This window comes from Engystomops pustulosus, chromosome 1 (genome assembly GCF_040894005.1).
Source record: "Engystomops pustulosus chromosome 1, aEngPut4.maternal, whole genome shotgun sequence".
Taxonomy (NCBI): domain Eukaryota; kingdom Metazoa; phylum Chordata; class Amphibia; order Anura; family Leptodactylidae; genus Engystomops; species Engystomops pustulosus.
Window position 1 is genome coordinate 186,652,643 of NC_092411.1, and position 16,030 is coordinate 186,668,672.

Consider the following 16,030-nt stretch of genomic DNA (forward strand, 5'->3'; position numbering starts at 1 on the left):
ATTTGAATTCCTTGTCTCTAACCATAATACCATGGATATTAGGGTCCTGTCGGATGATGGAGGCCAAGGGTTCAATGCAAAGTATAAACAAGAGAGGAGAAAGTGGGCAGCCCTGACGTGTACCGTTCCTAATCCGCAGAGGTGGGGAGGACGCATGTGGGAGCTTAATTTCCGCTGTAGGATTTGAATATAACCCCCTCAAAGCCTGGAGAAAGGGACCTTTTATGCCAATGTGCTCTAACACTTGAAACATAAAGGGCCAGCTGAGGCGATCAAACGCCTTCTCAGCGTCTAAACTGAGAATCAGGGCCTGGTCATTTTGTTTATTAACTACATCAATAAGATCAATAGTTCTCCTCGTGTTGTCGCCACCTTGTCGTCCAGGTACAAAGCCTGCCTGGTCCTTATGGATTACCTGAGGGATCCACTGAATCAGGCGGTTGGCCAGCAATTTTGTGAATATTTTCAAATCTGCGTTCAAAAGTGCAATCGGTCTGTATGGGGCTTTGCCCTTTTTCTGGAGCTTGTGACTGGGGTGAGGTGCTCCTGCATGGTTTCTCACCTTTCATGTGGTGCTGCCGGTCACCTTTATCTGGGGTCTGCGGGGAAGCTGCTTTGGTCTGGCGCTGCTGCGCCACAGGAGAGCCTCGCTGCTCCTTAGGTTGTGCGCCAAAATGGCGGTCAGGCGCGGCCTGCATCGTGGTGGCGAGAGCATAGCGCGCAGTATGCGGGAGCGGTGCGGTGGTTGCCGACGGACCGCGCTTACCCGCTGCTGGAGTGGGAGCCATGGTGGGAGCCTCGGCAGTCCGTGCCAGGTTCCTCGTGGTGCCGCCGGCTTTCCTGCCTGTTCGCGGGTCCGTGCTGGCTGCGGCAGTGGAGCGGAGAAAGCGGGTGAGTAGCGTGTCACCCGCCCTGACAGAGTCCTGGTGTCCTGGGGTCTTTGCTCCCCTCCCGGGGGTCTTTTTAGCTTTGGGGGCCAGGGTATCTCCCCTCCTTACAGGCTAAATGGGCACCGGGGTACGGAGCTCTCTTAATGTGCGGCCATTAGCTCCAGGGTCCAGCCACGCCCCCACAGTCCGAACATTTCAACACAGTCGTCAGGAACCTTGGCACACAGCCCAAACCTGTTTCCTTCAGCTGCGCTCCAGGAGTGCCGAACGTCTGTGGAGAAAATCAGTCAGTTCAGTCAGGGGCGTGTGGCCGGTGTGGACTTTCCCGAAAAAGAAAGAGTTACATTTCTCACCCTTTTCCAGGTTGTCCATTTTGCCATGAAAGATGACATTTCAGAAGTTTCTTGGTGTCCTCTAGCTCCTCTATGACGTCCCTGCCGCAGTGATGGAGGTACTGCACTTATCTCAGTTGACGGTGGAGTTCCCTGAAGTGCATTTTCACCTTGGCTGCCCACCTTTTGCCTTTGTCCTGAAAGAAACAACACAATTCCACTTTAACATGCTCCCACCATTATGATAATTTCTGATAAGAACCGATACTACACTTCATCTAAGTGAGAAGCTTTTGAATAGGTTGGGAGGTAGGAGCTCTCCTTACTGAGACTGCCAATTAAGGCCACCTTGTAGTTGTGTTAAGACTTATAGCCATTGACGCTCCACTAGGGAATTCTGGAAAAATATGTAAATAGGTTCTCCACAATGGGATAAGGAAAACATGTCTATTTTAACTACACATTAGTACTAATGGCAGCACTTAGTTCACCTGTTAATCTGCTCCTTGTGTCAGATTTTATATTATTCAAGGTTAAAAAGAGATGCGCATAAGATGATCCAAACAAAGTAAGCAAAGCAATGCCAAGTGCTTTCATTGACTGGCAAAATTATCTGGCAGAGAATTCCTGCCGTCTTCCTTGAGCGACCTGATCTCCCTGGCCACTCAAATTGACATCCCCTTTTCTGAGCGCTCAGAGCGAGTCGAACAAGCCAGGATCCGACAACTACCCCGCTTTGCTGCAGTCTTTGAAAGACCACCTCAACCATCCAGTGTTTCTGCTACTGAGGAAACCAAGCAGGTGGATAAAGCTCGGCTGACCTTCCAAGAGAGCTCAAGATGAAGACAGGAGAACCTTTACCTCTATTGTGTCATCATGTATGACACAATACATGCGTACAGCGGGCGCACAAAGGAGCGAAGAGGATGTGGCTACTTCAGGGAAGTGGGGAAAGGTGAGGTTTTTTTCCACAATGGGGCAGAGGCTGCTTGGGTGGTGGTAAATTTGAACAGTGTGGCTCTGGTTGGGGGGAAAGGTGTGGGCACTGTGGCTTCTGCTGGGGGGAGTCTGGTCACTGTGGCTGCTACTGGAGGGGGGACATGTGGGCATTGTGGCTGCTACTGGAGGGGGGACATGTGGGCATTGTGGCTGCTACTGGAGAGGGCACATGTGGGCATTGTGGCTGCTATTGGGGGGGAGTGTGGGCACTCTGTTTTCTGCTGTTGGGGAGAGGTGTGGGCAATGTAGCTGCTGCTCATGGAGGGAGAGGTGTGGGCAGTGTGGCTGCTGCTGGGGCGGGGAGGTGTGGGCACTGGCTGCTGCGGGAGGGGAAGGTGTGGGCACTGTGGCTGCTGCTGGGGGGGGAGGTGTGGGCACTTTGGGTGCTGCTGGGGGGAGTCTGGTCACTGTGGCTGCTACTGGAGGGGGGAAATGTGGGCATTGTGGCTGCTACTGGAGGAGGGTACATCTGGGCATTGTGGCTGCTACTGGAGGGGGGGGGCATGTGGGCATTGTGGCTGCTATTGGGGGGGAGTGTTGGCACTCTGGCTGCTGCTGTTGGGGAGAGGTGTGGGCAATGTAGCTGCTGCTCATGGAGGGAGAGGTGTGGGCAGTGTGGGTGCTGCTGGGGCGGGGAGGTGTGGGCACTGGCTGCTGCTGGAGGGGAAGGTGTGGGCACTGTGGCTGCTGCTGGGGGGGTGGTGTGGACACTGGCTGCTGCTGGGGGGGAGGTGTGGTCACTGGTTGCTACTGGATGGGGGGACATGTGAGCACTGGCTGCTACTGGAAGGGGGGGACATGTGGGCACTGTGGCTGCTACTGGAGGGGGGACATGTGGGCATTGTGGCTGCTACTGGAGGGGGGACATGTGGGCATTGTGGCTGCTACTGGAGGAGGGGACATGTGGGCATTGTGGCTGCTACTGGAGGGGGGGACATGTGGGCATTGTGGCTGCTATTGGAGGGGGCACTCTGGCTGCTGCTGTTGGGGAGAGGTGTGGGCAATGTAGCTGCTGCTCATGGAGGGAGAGGTGTGGGCAGTGTGGCTGCTGCTGGGGCGGGGAGGTGTGGGCACTGGCTGCTGCTGGGGGGAGGTGTGGACACTGCGGCTGCTGCTGGGGGGGCATGTGGGCACTGGCTGCTACTGGAGGGGGGGACATGTGGGCACTGTGGCTGCTATTGGGTGGGGGGAGTGTTGGCATTCTGGCTGCTGCTGTTGGGGAGAGGTGTGGGCACTGTAGCTGCTGCTCATGGAGGGAGAGGTGTGGCTGCTGCTGGGGCGGGGAGGTGTGGGTACTGGCTGCTGCTGGAGGGGAAGGTGTGGGCATTTTGGCTGCTGCTGTAGGGGGAGAGGTGTGGACACTGTGGCTGCTGCTGGGGGGAGGTGTGGGCACTGTGGCTGCTACTGGAGGGGGACATGTGGGAGCTGTGGCTGCTACTGGAGTAGGGGACATGTGGGCACTGTGGCTGCTGCTAGGGGGAGAGGAGTGAGCAATGTGGCTTCTGCTGGGGGGGTGGGCACTGTGGCTGCTACTGGAGGGGGAAAGTTGTCCCCCTGCTTGGGGGGCCTTCTAGCTGCTGTGGGGGTACTCTGGCTATTGGTTGCTGTGGGGGCACATACTGGCCATGCCAATGTCTGAGGCCGCATATACACATGGCCATTGCGTTGTGGTTGCTTTTCATAACTCACAGACTCTTCACCTATTGAAATAAGATTGGATTTGCATTGCATTTATTAAATGCAGGAGGAGTCTGTATGTATTGAAATGCAATGCAATTGCCACTTGTGAATGCAGCCTCTGGTAATTGTTATTTAACAATACATTGATCCCTCATAGGGCTGATTGTAATGGTAATTCTGTATAAATTACAATTACAAAATTACATTCGGCCCCTTTGAGGCAACCATGAGGCTGATGTAGCCCCTGGTGAAAAAGAGTTTGACAACCCTGATCTAAACGATATCCTGGTCTAGATCTCCAACCGCCTCTAAGCTAAGCTCAAGAAGTGCCTCTTCCACCAAAAGCACACAACAAATACGTAAACGGTGGAGCTAATATTAATCTCTGATGTGGTCTAGGACTAGGAGCTCTCCTTCACTCCCCAAACGCATCACGTGAATAGTGTCCAAGAGCAAAACTGACCACACAAGTTTTCTGGATAAAATCTTCCTTTTACTTCATAATTTTTCGTAAAACATTCCCAGTTTTTGATAAATTGACCATATATTCACTATGATAAGGTTCAAAGAGCTTGCATTTTCAGACCACAAGCTCTTCCACCAAAAGCGCCTTCCATTCCTTGGATGCATCATTTCTGACAAGGGATTTCAGATAAATCCTGACAAGTTGTCGGCAGTACTTCAGTGGCCCCGCCCAGTGAGACTTTGTGCTATCCAGAGATTCCTGGGTTTTGCTAACTATTACCAGCAGTTTATACCCTTCTTCTCCCTTGTGTCTCCCAAGAGAAGAAAAACGCAGATCCTAAACTTTGGCCTCCACCGGCTGAAGAGGCATTCTCTAAGCTGAAGTCTGCCTTTGCCTCTGCTCCTGTTCTCGCGCGGCCTGATACGGAGAAACCGTTCCAGCTTGAGGTTGATGCTTCCTCAGTAGGAGCGGGAGCCGTTCTCACCCAGAAAGGACCCAAAGGCCGAATGCTGTGTTTTTTTCTCAAGGACCTTCTCAGCTGCAGAGAGGAACTACTCCATAAGAATTCCTGATTCAATTTCATCCAGCAGAGAAGAACATCAAAGCTGATGCACCTTTTCGTGCCTCCGATGTTACTGGGGAAGATCCGGCTCCTCGACATATTGTTCCCCCTGAACGACTAGTTGTTGGTGCTCCTGTGGACCTACGGCAACTCCCTCCTGGCAAGACCTAGGGGTGCAGAGATCTGTCACTCTCATATCCCATTTCTACTGGTGGCCAGATCTGGGCAAGGATGTACAAGATTTTGTGCATTCCTGCACTTCCTGTTCCTGTAATAAGTCATCACGACTCAAGCCAGCAGGTCTGCTACTGGAGGGGGACATGTGGGAGCTGTGGCTGCTACCGGAGTAGGGGACATGTGGGCACTGTGGCTGCTGCTAGGGGGAGAGGAGTGAGCAATGTGGCTTCTGCTGGGGGGGTGGGCACTGTGGCTGCTACTGGAGGGGGAAAGTTGTCCCCCTGCTTGGGGGGCCTTCTAGCTGCTGTGGGGGTACTCTGGCTATTGGTTGCTGTGGGGGCACATACTGGCCATGCCAATGTCTGAGGCCGCATATACACATGGCCATTGCGTTGTGGTTGCTTTTCATAACTCACAGACTCTTCACCTATTGAAATAAGATTGGATTTGCATTGCATTTATTAAATGCAGGAGGAGTCTGTATGTATTGAAATGCAATGCAATTGCCACTTGTGAATGCAGCCTCTGGTAATTGTTATTTAACAATACATTGATCCCTCATAGGGCTGATTGTAATGGTAATTCTGTATAAATTACAATTACAAAATTACATTCGGCCCCTTTGAGGCAACCATGAGGCTGATGTAGCCCCTGGTGAAAAAGAGTTTGACAACCCTGATCTAAACGATATCCTGGTCTAGATCTCCAACCGCCTCTAAGCTAAGCTCAAGAAGTGCCTCTTCCACCAAAAGCACACAACAAATACGTAAACGGTGGAGCTAATATTAATCTCTGATGTGGTCTAGGACTAGGAGCTCTCCTTCACTCCCCAAACGCATCACGTGAATAGTGTCCAAGAGCAAAACTGACCACACAAGTTTTCTGGATAAAATCTTCCTTTTACTTCATAATTTCTCGTAAAACATTCCCAGTTTTTGATAAATTGACCATATATTCACTATGATAAGGTTCAAAGAGCTTGCATTTTCAGACCACAAGCTCTTCCACCAAAAGCGCCTTCCATTCCTTGGATGCATCATTTCTGACAAGGGATTTCAGATAAATCCTGACAAGTTGTCGGCAGTACTTCAGTGGCCCCGCCCAGTGAGACTTTGTGCTATCCAGAGATTCCTGGGTTTTGCTAACTATTACCAGCAGTTTATACCCTTCTTCTCCCTTGTGTCTCCCAAGAGAAGAAAAACGCAGATCCTAAACTTTGGCCTCCACCGGCTGAAGAGGCATTCTCTAAGCTGAAGTCTGCCTTTGCCTCTGCTCCTGTTCTCGCGCGGCCTGATACGGAGAAACCGTTCCAGCTTGAGGTTGATGCTTCCTCAGTAGGAGCGGGAGCCGTTCTCACCCAGAAAGGACCCAAAGGCCGAATGCTGTGTTTTTTTCTCAAGGACCTTCTCAGCTGCAGAGAGGAACTACTCCATAAGAATTCCTGATTCAATTTCATCCAGCAGAGAAGAACATCAAAGCTGATGCACCTTTTCGTGCCTCCGATGTTACTGGGGAAGATCCGGCTCCTCGACATATTGTTCCCCCTGAACGACTAGTTGTTGGTGCTCCTGTGGACCTACGGCAACTCCCTCCTGGCAAGACCTAGGGGTGCAGAGATCTGTCACTCTCATATCCCATTTCTACTGGTGGCCAGATCTGGGCAAGGATGTACAAGATTTTGTGCATTCCTGCACTTCCTGTTCCTGTAATAAGTCATCACGACTCAAGCCAGCAGGTCTGCTCCTGCAGTTGACGATGCCCAGTTGCCCGTGGACTCTATTACGGATCTTCTGCTATCCTCCGGTAATACTGTCATCTGGGTGGTCACAGACCGGTTTTCTAAGATGTCCCACTTCATTCCTCTGCATGATCTGCCCTCATCTCCTCATCTTGCCAGCCTATTCTTCCTACACGTCTTCCTGCTTTATGGACTTCCTCTGCACATTGTCTCGGACAGCCAACTTCAAGTAAAGCTGGATCTCTACTCTCTGTACCATCCACAGTCTTATGGACAAGTAGAGCGAGTTACTCCGGCTCTGGGATGCTATCTCAAGTCGTGCCTATGGAGCGGCCAGATAGTATCCCGCCGCAACAAGTCCAACCTGCTGTGCGGCAGGTTCTGGTGGAAACCGAGTGCCACTACCTCTAAATCCTGGCAGGTATTTTTTCAATGGCTCTGCCTTTCACGGCCATCACCATGCCCTTTTTTGGAAGGTGGGTAGAATGGCAAAAATCACGGAATCCAGTGGTTTGGCTTTTGCACCTAGTAAATTGTCCCCCATAGAGTCTATAGAAAAAAGCAAGCATGCTAGGTGTTAAATTAACTGAAGTTATAGTCGATTTATAGTCAATTTATAGTCAAATTGAACAATTTGATAACAACGCTTTTGCATTGCTGCCCTATGCTTATATACACAACTTCTTCTCTCTCACTGCTCCCGTCCGTCCTCATGGTGTCTTACATTTCTCTCTCACACAGTCCATCCTTTAGTGTTGGGTTGTTCGCGAACGAGCCGGCTCTCTCTAGTGAACAATAGGAGTCGGCTCTTGCCTGAGAGCAGACGGCTCTCCTAGCCCTGCCCCAAAACATATAGGGGCTCATTTACTAAGGGTCCGATCGCCACACTTTCATCGGGTTTCCCGAATATTTCCGATTTGCGCCAAATTGCCCCAGGATTTTGGCGCACACTACCGGATTGTGGCGCCTCAGCGCCGGCTTTCACGTGACAGAAATCGGGGGGAGTGGCCGTCGGACAACCCAACAGATTCGAAAAAAAAACGTGGAATTTAAAAAGCAATTTCTGTCGCAAGATCAAGCACTTACATGCACCAGGAAGGTGAAGGTGCACGCCGGCGGACCTCGACGCAGCAGTGACACCTGCTGGATATCGGGCGCACGATCTTAGTGAATGCCGGCAGACCCGAATTCTCGCCGGACAACACGCCGCGGGGTCGCAACTGCACCAGGTAAGTAAATGTGCCCCATAGTCTCCCTCTTAGAAATGGCTTAAGTGGTGGGACTTTGAATATACAGGTTAGCCTCCATTAGAAATTCACTTGCCTGGCCTCAACTCTGTTACAATATTCAAAATCCAGCCCTGCTTCACCAACCGAGACCACTACTCTCTCCAACAGATATGCAAGTGATTTGCTTATGCAAAGCACAATAGGTTACACAAGAAGAAGTAAGTGGTACATGTCGGTAAAACAGTGAACTAGGTGTTGAGGACACACCCTTGTGCACCAACTGCCTTATTAGCATATGGAACCATCCCATTGCAGGTGAATATCATATGTGCTCAGGGTCAATGCACATGTTCTCTTGTGTCTACAGAATCCTCTCTTGCTACTCCGTAGCTATTTACAGAACTAACCTAATGGATGGGATTTATACAACCTAATTCAACCTAGGCATCCTGCCACAGCAAAAACGCAGCTTAAAAGTGCTGAATTGCAGTGAACATTCTTCATCAATCACAGACAGCCTTCGGCTGCGTGGCCGCGGCTGCGGGACCAAAACTACTGCGCATGCGGAGCTCGGAGCTATCAGGAGCTGCGCGCCGAATATTATCTGGTAGGTGGAGTAACGCGGCTACTCCATGCCCCAGTAGCCGCGTTACTCCGCCTACCAGGTAATCTTCGACTAGTAGCCTCATGTCCGGCTACTCCACGCCCCAGTAGCCGCATAAAAAAATTTGCATATACCTGCTATAAAGTTTTCTTAAAGACACCCGGGACGTGAGGATTAGCCCAAAAAAGGGCTAACCTCACGTCCCATCCATCCACCTACCACCCCTTCTACCTTTATAGGCAACCTGTCACCTCTCCTCCTATTGTCAGTTAGCTATTTTTTGTGATTTCTGGAGCATATTTTGAGACATTTTCTTTGGTGCCATTCTTCTCTTATTTCTCCTTGAAATTTATTATTAAAATGACTCCAGGGTGTTACCAGGTTGTGGATGGAACATACACAGTGTACGGCTCAATATTTTGTATCAGTATTTGGAAACCTAGACAAGGAGTGAAACATGAGAAAGGAAAAAATTTGAATCAACGTAATTTACTTTCCGTGTTTTGGACCTACTCTTATTATGAAAGCATATTATTTATTTAGCTTCATTTAAAAATGTAAAATATGATCAGCTTCGTTAAATATTTTCTGTCTTTTGATAATGCTAATGTGGTTATTTTTGTGCGTTTCCAATTTTCTTAATGCTTGCTGTTTGGATGCAAATTATGTGCATCATAAGGGTTTGGATAAAATTTGGATGTCCAAAGAATATGCAGGGTTAAATCTGTAGAAGGCTGTATAAGAGGGTGGGACTAACAGAGGGGAAATGAGATGAGAGGAAGTGAAACATTTCAGTGTTCCTGGATCTGAGCAGGTGGTAACACAACACTTTCCACACGTTTGTATTTGTTTGTGTCAGGCATGTATGCTCGTAGGCTTGTACATAGGACGAGGAGAGCAGCCGGCATGTATTACCGAGTTGTGCAATCATTCTTTTGTCCTCGCATCAGCAGCAGTACCACCAGCAGCATGCAGAACAGGCCAGGACAAAATAACTTGATGCAGGCTTTGTTACTGCTTCTCTAAATAGTTTTACTGTGAAGGCGTCAGAGCAGAAAGCGTATTAGTTATTCACTGTATGATGCACTGTGCTGTGAACACTAGGATGATATTAGAGAATGTTTCAGCATGGATGTGGGGGTGAGAAGAGGAGAAATCAAATTCCTTGCAGCTGACCGTAGGGTGATGCTTCTTTGAGCAATTATTACTGAAGTGTATATCAGTATTCACTTTAATCAACTATTCCAGTTAATAGTCCAGTACCTGAGTATAATATTTATGCTGTACGCTCAAAATAATCATTGTAACCTTGGTACATAACTGTCCTAAATGGAAACTGGGGAAGTTCATTTTTGCATTCTTCAAAATCGTTTTTTCTTCGTTTCAAGAATCAGTGCCAAAAACGATGAACCAAAAAATCACAAGGTGATAAGAGTAACAAAGGTTATCTTGTTACGACACATGTCTTATTCTGCATTTACAGGGGAGAGGAAGACTATTATTATTGATCAGCTGTTCATGAATATATATGGAGTTTAAAGGACAACATGTTGGCAACAAGACAGTTAATTTTTTGCATATTTCAAAATCGACTTTTCATCATTTTAAGAATCAGTGCAGACACCGATCAGTCAAAATATTAGACACACCGGAAGGTGATATGAATAACATTGGTTAGCTTGTTACAATGATACATGGGAGGAAGAAAACTATCATTGGATATAGCAAATGAATGTACATGAAAATTAAAGGGCAACATGATTAGCTATTTTTTTACCTATTAAATAGGACTCCTTTACTTTATGAAGTCCTATATTCCCTTTGTTTTCTTGTTTTACAGTGGTAATTTTTTTTAGTAGTGAAGGCAGGAGTTATTTTAGATGGCTAGACTGTATAGATGGATAGACTGTTTGGGATAAGCTACCTGACAACCTCTAGGAAAAGATAGTGGTTGTAATAGACTACATGCCTAGAAACCTTGGAAAAATGGGTAAAAGCATTCTCATGGCACCCCATGCTTAAAGGACATCTACCACCAGGATCAAGAATTGCAAACCAAGCACAGTGACATACAGGTTTGTGCCCCCTCTGGCAGGATCTGCTCTTCCTTAAGCATAATATGCCCTTGTTTTTAGGGGGGAAAAAAGGCTTTTAAAAATATGCAAATTAGTCTCAGGGGCTCCAGGCTCCATTAACATTCATGGAGCCAAGAGCGCCTCAGGTCATTTGCATAATTTAAAAGGTCTTTAAAAAAAAAAACAGGGCATAAGAAGTTAAAAGATGATTGGATTCTGCCAGAGAGGGCACACACCAATATGTCAGTGTAATTGGTTTACATTCATTCATCCTGGTGATAGATGTCCTTTAAGTTTGGCTTCTGACAGTATTCAGACAGTATTTGTAGTTTCTAGTTTCCATCAAGAACTAAAGTATTGTCATATTTCAATTAATAACACCTGACCCTGATATTTGCCATCATCAGCATCCACATTAGATGTCTGGCCATCTCTGATGGACCTGGGGGTTTAGGCCACCTTCAGATAAAGTGTATTTGTGTATATACACTAAATAAATAGTATCTAAATAAAAGTGTAGTCAGTAAACATGATTCTACATATATGCTTGGATTGATTGTGATGTTTGCTTATATGATTTCCCTTTTTTTTCTATTTTAGGTCTGCTATGGATCTCCATGCCATGTTTCATATCCATGAAAAGAATATGCAGCAAAAACTATTGCAGCATGAATCCAATCCAAACCAGAAGCACAGAGAACGCATTTTTAGACCAAGGATATCCCTTTTTGGATTGAACGAAGAAGAAGTTAGATCACGTTATCGTTTTAGCACTGAGGTTATCCTTGAGTTATACGAACAGATTCAGCAAGACATAGAGCCAAATTGTGAAAGAAATCATGCTGTACCAGGAATGGTGAAATTGCTGAGTGCTCTCCATTACTTTTCTTCTGCATCATTCCAGGGCACAGTTTCCGCGCTGTCTGGAATATCTCAGCCTAGCTTCAGCCGCCACTTAACACAGGTCCTGAAGGCCATAAACAAATTAACACCACAGTATATTGTTTTCCCATCAGATAAAACAGCTATACAAACAATTAAAGATGGATTTTATAAAATGTCATCTTTTCCTAATGTTATGGGAATAATTGACTGTACACATGTTGCTCTGTCACCTCCAACAGAAGATATTTACAGAAATAGTAAGAATTTCCATTCCCTAAATGTCCAAATGGTTTGTGACTTTGACATGAGAATTCTTAATTTGGTAGCAGGATACCCCGGATCCACTCATGACTCTTATATCCTAAAACATTCTAGTCTACACACAATTTTGGCTTCTGGAAACCTTCCAGAAGGCTGGATTTTAGGTGAGTAAACTAAACTTCAGTAACTTCTCTTATTAAAGACTGTTAAAATAACCAGGTAAAGACCTGGTCATTGAAACAACAAGGGGCTCTGGCCTCCTGATAAATCCAACAGATGGCTGCGGTGCAACAGGGGGCAGCTCTTGAATTGTGGTAAGGCCTGGGTACAGGCAGCACTCAGTCCCAGCTCAGGAACCCCCCATGCCGGCCTACTCTGCCACCAAACATGCTCCACTTTATGCCGCTTCACACCCACTTGGTGTGGATGTGTCGTAAGGGGAGAAATAGCTGCACAATTCCTGGCCTTGCACCATGAAGTGCACCTATTTTAGGGTTTAGCCCTGAATGGTCTGCACAGAGTTTCTAATTTGTGTACCAAAGCTGGACCTGTTCCCCAAAGTATTCAGAGCTCCTTAGTACATCAGGCCATACTTCATTGTAAAAAAGGTGTCCAACCAACTTCCCCAACATAATTTTTTTTTAAATTGGAATATATAGAAAGGGGCTGGGGAGAGGATTATGGGGGGCATATTTGGTGGGGGTCTTTTTGGGGGTGACAGGTCCTCTTTCAATACGTGTACAACCATATCCAAAGAGCGGCCTGTATTTAATACATATATTGCCTCTGTTACTTCTTCTGCTTTTCTCATGGTGCTTTTCTCAAGTCCGAATTTGTCACAAGACTGAGACTACTTGTACATCTGGCCTTCAGGGCCACTTTAATTAGGTAGGATGATCTTATTCTAAAAATAAACATAAATATAGTGCCAGAGTTTTATCCAGCGTTACAGTCTATTACTGGCACTTCAATGCTTAATGACTCAACTGATCAGAAATATCTAAGGTATCACAATAGACAACGAAAGAGAATGCTGTGTATGCTGGTGATGCATGTCACGGATCCCTACAAAATCCAGAAGTATTTAAAATTATTGTCTTTATTTCGGATGCATGATCCCATATATAAAATAACCGCTGTAGTCATATCATGGCATATTACAGGAAATGGTATATAGCCGTCTCTGCCATGTTATGACTACAGCAGTGATTTTATATATGGGATTATACATCCGAAACAAAGACACAAATTTTTTATACTTTTAATTTCATCTTTCCTTGGTATCACAATAGACAAGGCTGGAAAAACATGCAAGTCTATCCAGTCCATGAAGTAATACGACAAGAGCTACTGATTTGCGAAAAAAACATTGGAGAGATGCTATAATCTTCTTGCCCATCACGGATGAATATATTGTAGCTAGATTATGCCAGTTTGAAAAGCTACCATATATTGAAAGTTTCCTTGCCCTTGCACTCACAAGAGTTGCTGTTAGAAGGGGTGTTCATCTCGTAACTAATAGTTCTGATCCAGGCATTGTAAACGTGACTGTTTCTGGTACTAATGAAGGGAATTGGACCAGAACCTGTAAGTGGCATAAATCTTGAACATCCTTAGGAATGTAAAATGAGTCTGATGTTGTTTATGTTGTGTACCATAGTCTACTACAGTCATCAAGGTCTTCTAACCCCTGCTCCTGATTGCTTTTTGTGTGTTTTGTTGAATGGAGAAAAGGCTGTGTGTCAGCTGCATTTGCTTGCCCTACGGCAGCTCATCTGGCCTGAACTGACAATGCAGCCCTATGTGGGTCTACTGTCTTCAGCATTATGCGAGTGCTGGACAGTAGAACTGAGGTCCCAACTAGTATTTCCTGCTCTAAGTAAAGCCAACTGAATGGACCCACAGGATAACAGATTTAAAACACACACATTCACTTGTAACCAAAACTAAAAATGGAAGGTGAACAGAAAGCCATCCACTCACCTTCCATTTAAAGTATATTTTGTTGGGCATCCATTATTTATAGCAGGGGAAAGGGCACAGACTGCTTCCAAAAGTCTAACTGAAATGCCTAAGTCAGGTGTAAACTTACCCTGTAAGAGTAAAGTCAGGATACTATCAAGATAGTGTCCGACATTACAAAACAAAAAAAAAAGAATAAAGTCACATTATACAATACTGTACTGCTCATTTTAAAAGGATGAATACATTTATAGTTAATATTTATTTCACAGGTGATGATGCATATCCATTAACTGAATGGCTGTTGACACCAATAAAAGACCCTAAAACCAAAGGAGAAAAGCAGTATAACACTGCACACAAAGCAGCTCACTCAGTCATTGAGAACACTTTTGGGTCATTAAAAAGTCGTTTCCGATGCCTTGATCGATCTGGGGGTGTTCTACAATATTCTCCCGAGAAAGGAGCGCAGATTATCCTGGCATGCTGCATTCTGCATAACTTAGCTGTCAGTCGAAAACTGGATGTTGATATTGTTGATGATCTTGAAGCACCACCTCCCGTGCCACCAGTCTCAAAAGATGAGAACACACAAGCTGGAAAACACGCCAGAACTAAGGTGATCAACAGATACTTCACATGTAAGTTAACATTATTATTTTTCAGACATGCAGACTGATCATGGAGTATGGGAAACTTGAGTAATAGCAGGATGATACAGAAGAAAGTTTTGGTTGTTAAAAATGGCTTATTTGAGATTTCTTTTGCAAAAACAGTTCCAAACCAAACTTTAAATTATGATGTAACTTTCCATCATTCTTAATTATCTAATCACTTATGTCACGGGTGCTCCTGCAACCCATGTCCCTGGTCGCAGGCGCCCCCGTGTGCCTCCCTGTGCCCCCTCATGCCAGCAGCAGGTACACTTAACTCGCTGCGATCCAGCAATGGTCTCCTCCAGCGCTTGTGGTACTGCCTCATCGGGCGTATGCCCACCGGCTGTGTGAGGCCACCGCACCACTAACAGTCTATTCTCCCGGCATGGGCCACCCCCCTCTGGGACAGGAACAACCCAGTCACTGCCAACAGCCCGGGCATCTTCTGCTGAGACCGCCCTGTTGAATTTGCATCAAGGGGACTTGTCTGTTGGTGACTATGCGGTTTAATTCCATACTCTGGCTTCCAAGCTTTCTTGGAAGGCAGTGGCTTTGACCGACAATTTTAAGAAAGGACTGTCGGGTAAAATCAAAGACGCGCTGTCTGCACGGGACCTGCCGTCGTCTCTGAGTGACCTCATCTCCCTGGCCACTCAGATTGACATCCGGTTCTCAGAGCATCTGGAGGAGCAGCATCTAGAACAAACGCAGGTCAAGACACGCTGTCTTCCCCGCCTGGCTCCAGTTTTTCAAAGACCACCTCAACTTCCCTCCTTGTCTGCTGCAGAGGAGGTCATGCAGGTGGATAAAGCTCGTCTGACACTCCAAGAGCGCTCCAGATGAGGACAGAAGAATCTGTTTCTCTACTCTGCTAGCCCGGAGCACTTTCTCCGTCCGGGAAAACGCACCTAGGATTTCTGGGAGGAGCATCCCTAGGTGAGAACAAAGCTTCTCCACTTCTGAATATCCCTGTGCTACTCAGCTCTGGGACTAGTACCCAGTTCCGAGCTTCAGCCTTCCTGGATTCCGGCTCAGCAGAAAATTTTGTGGATGTTGCCCTGGTCTCCCAGCATCACCTTCCTGTGGTCTGTCTTGAGAAGCCGCTGGTCATCTCATCCCTCAGTGGGCACATCTGCTGTGATCCGGCCTGGGACCACACTGAGCCTCTATGTCTTCTAGTTGAGGCATTGCTCAAGGAGAGACTGTTGTTTTATGTGCTACCCCGGTCCACGTCTTCCATGCTTGCAGCATCAACTACCCGTTCTCAACTGGCAGACTGGAGAAGTTCTCTGCTGGGGACCTTGTCATTTCCAATGTCTAACACAAAACGCAGGCTGCTGTAACGCGTTTCGGACTATGCCATGCTAGTACTGGTATGACTAAGGACTAGTATGGCATAGTCGGAAACGCATTACCGCAGCCTGCGTTTTGTGTTTCCCGTGGCTTGTGTCTCCATGTCTTAGTTTTTCACCTCTAACCTAGTTTAATAAAGATGAATTGAAGATGAACTTTTA

At 46.8% G+C, this 16,030-nt stretch overlaps 1 protein-coding gene across 4 annotated transcripts in view; it reads left to right on the plus strand.

Moving 5' to 3' along the window:
* The window catches only part of LOC140069462 (putative nuclease HARBI1), a 37,061-nt gene that overhangs the window by 17,088 nt on the left and 3,943 nt on the right, over positions 1-16,030 (plus strand). Inside the window, exons 1-3 of one of the 4 annotated variants that reach the window (XM_072115189.1) lie at positions 2,114-2,177; positions 11,353-12,062; positions 14,133-14,501. In XM_072115189.1, coding sequence (XP_071971290.1) covers positions 2,149-2,177; positions 11,353-12,062; positions 14,133-14,501 — 1,108 coding nt within the window. In that variant the 5' untranslated portion in view covers positions 2,114-2,148. Of the gene's footprint in view, positions 1-2,113; positions 2,178-9,432; positions 9,492-11,352; positions 12,063-14,132; positions 14,502-16,030 lie in introns of those variants that run through there. The other 3 variants (XM_072115210.1, XM_072115221.1, XM_072115199.1) reach the window with 3 other exon arrangements.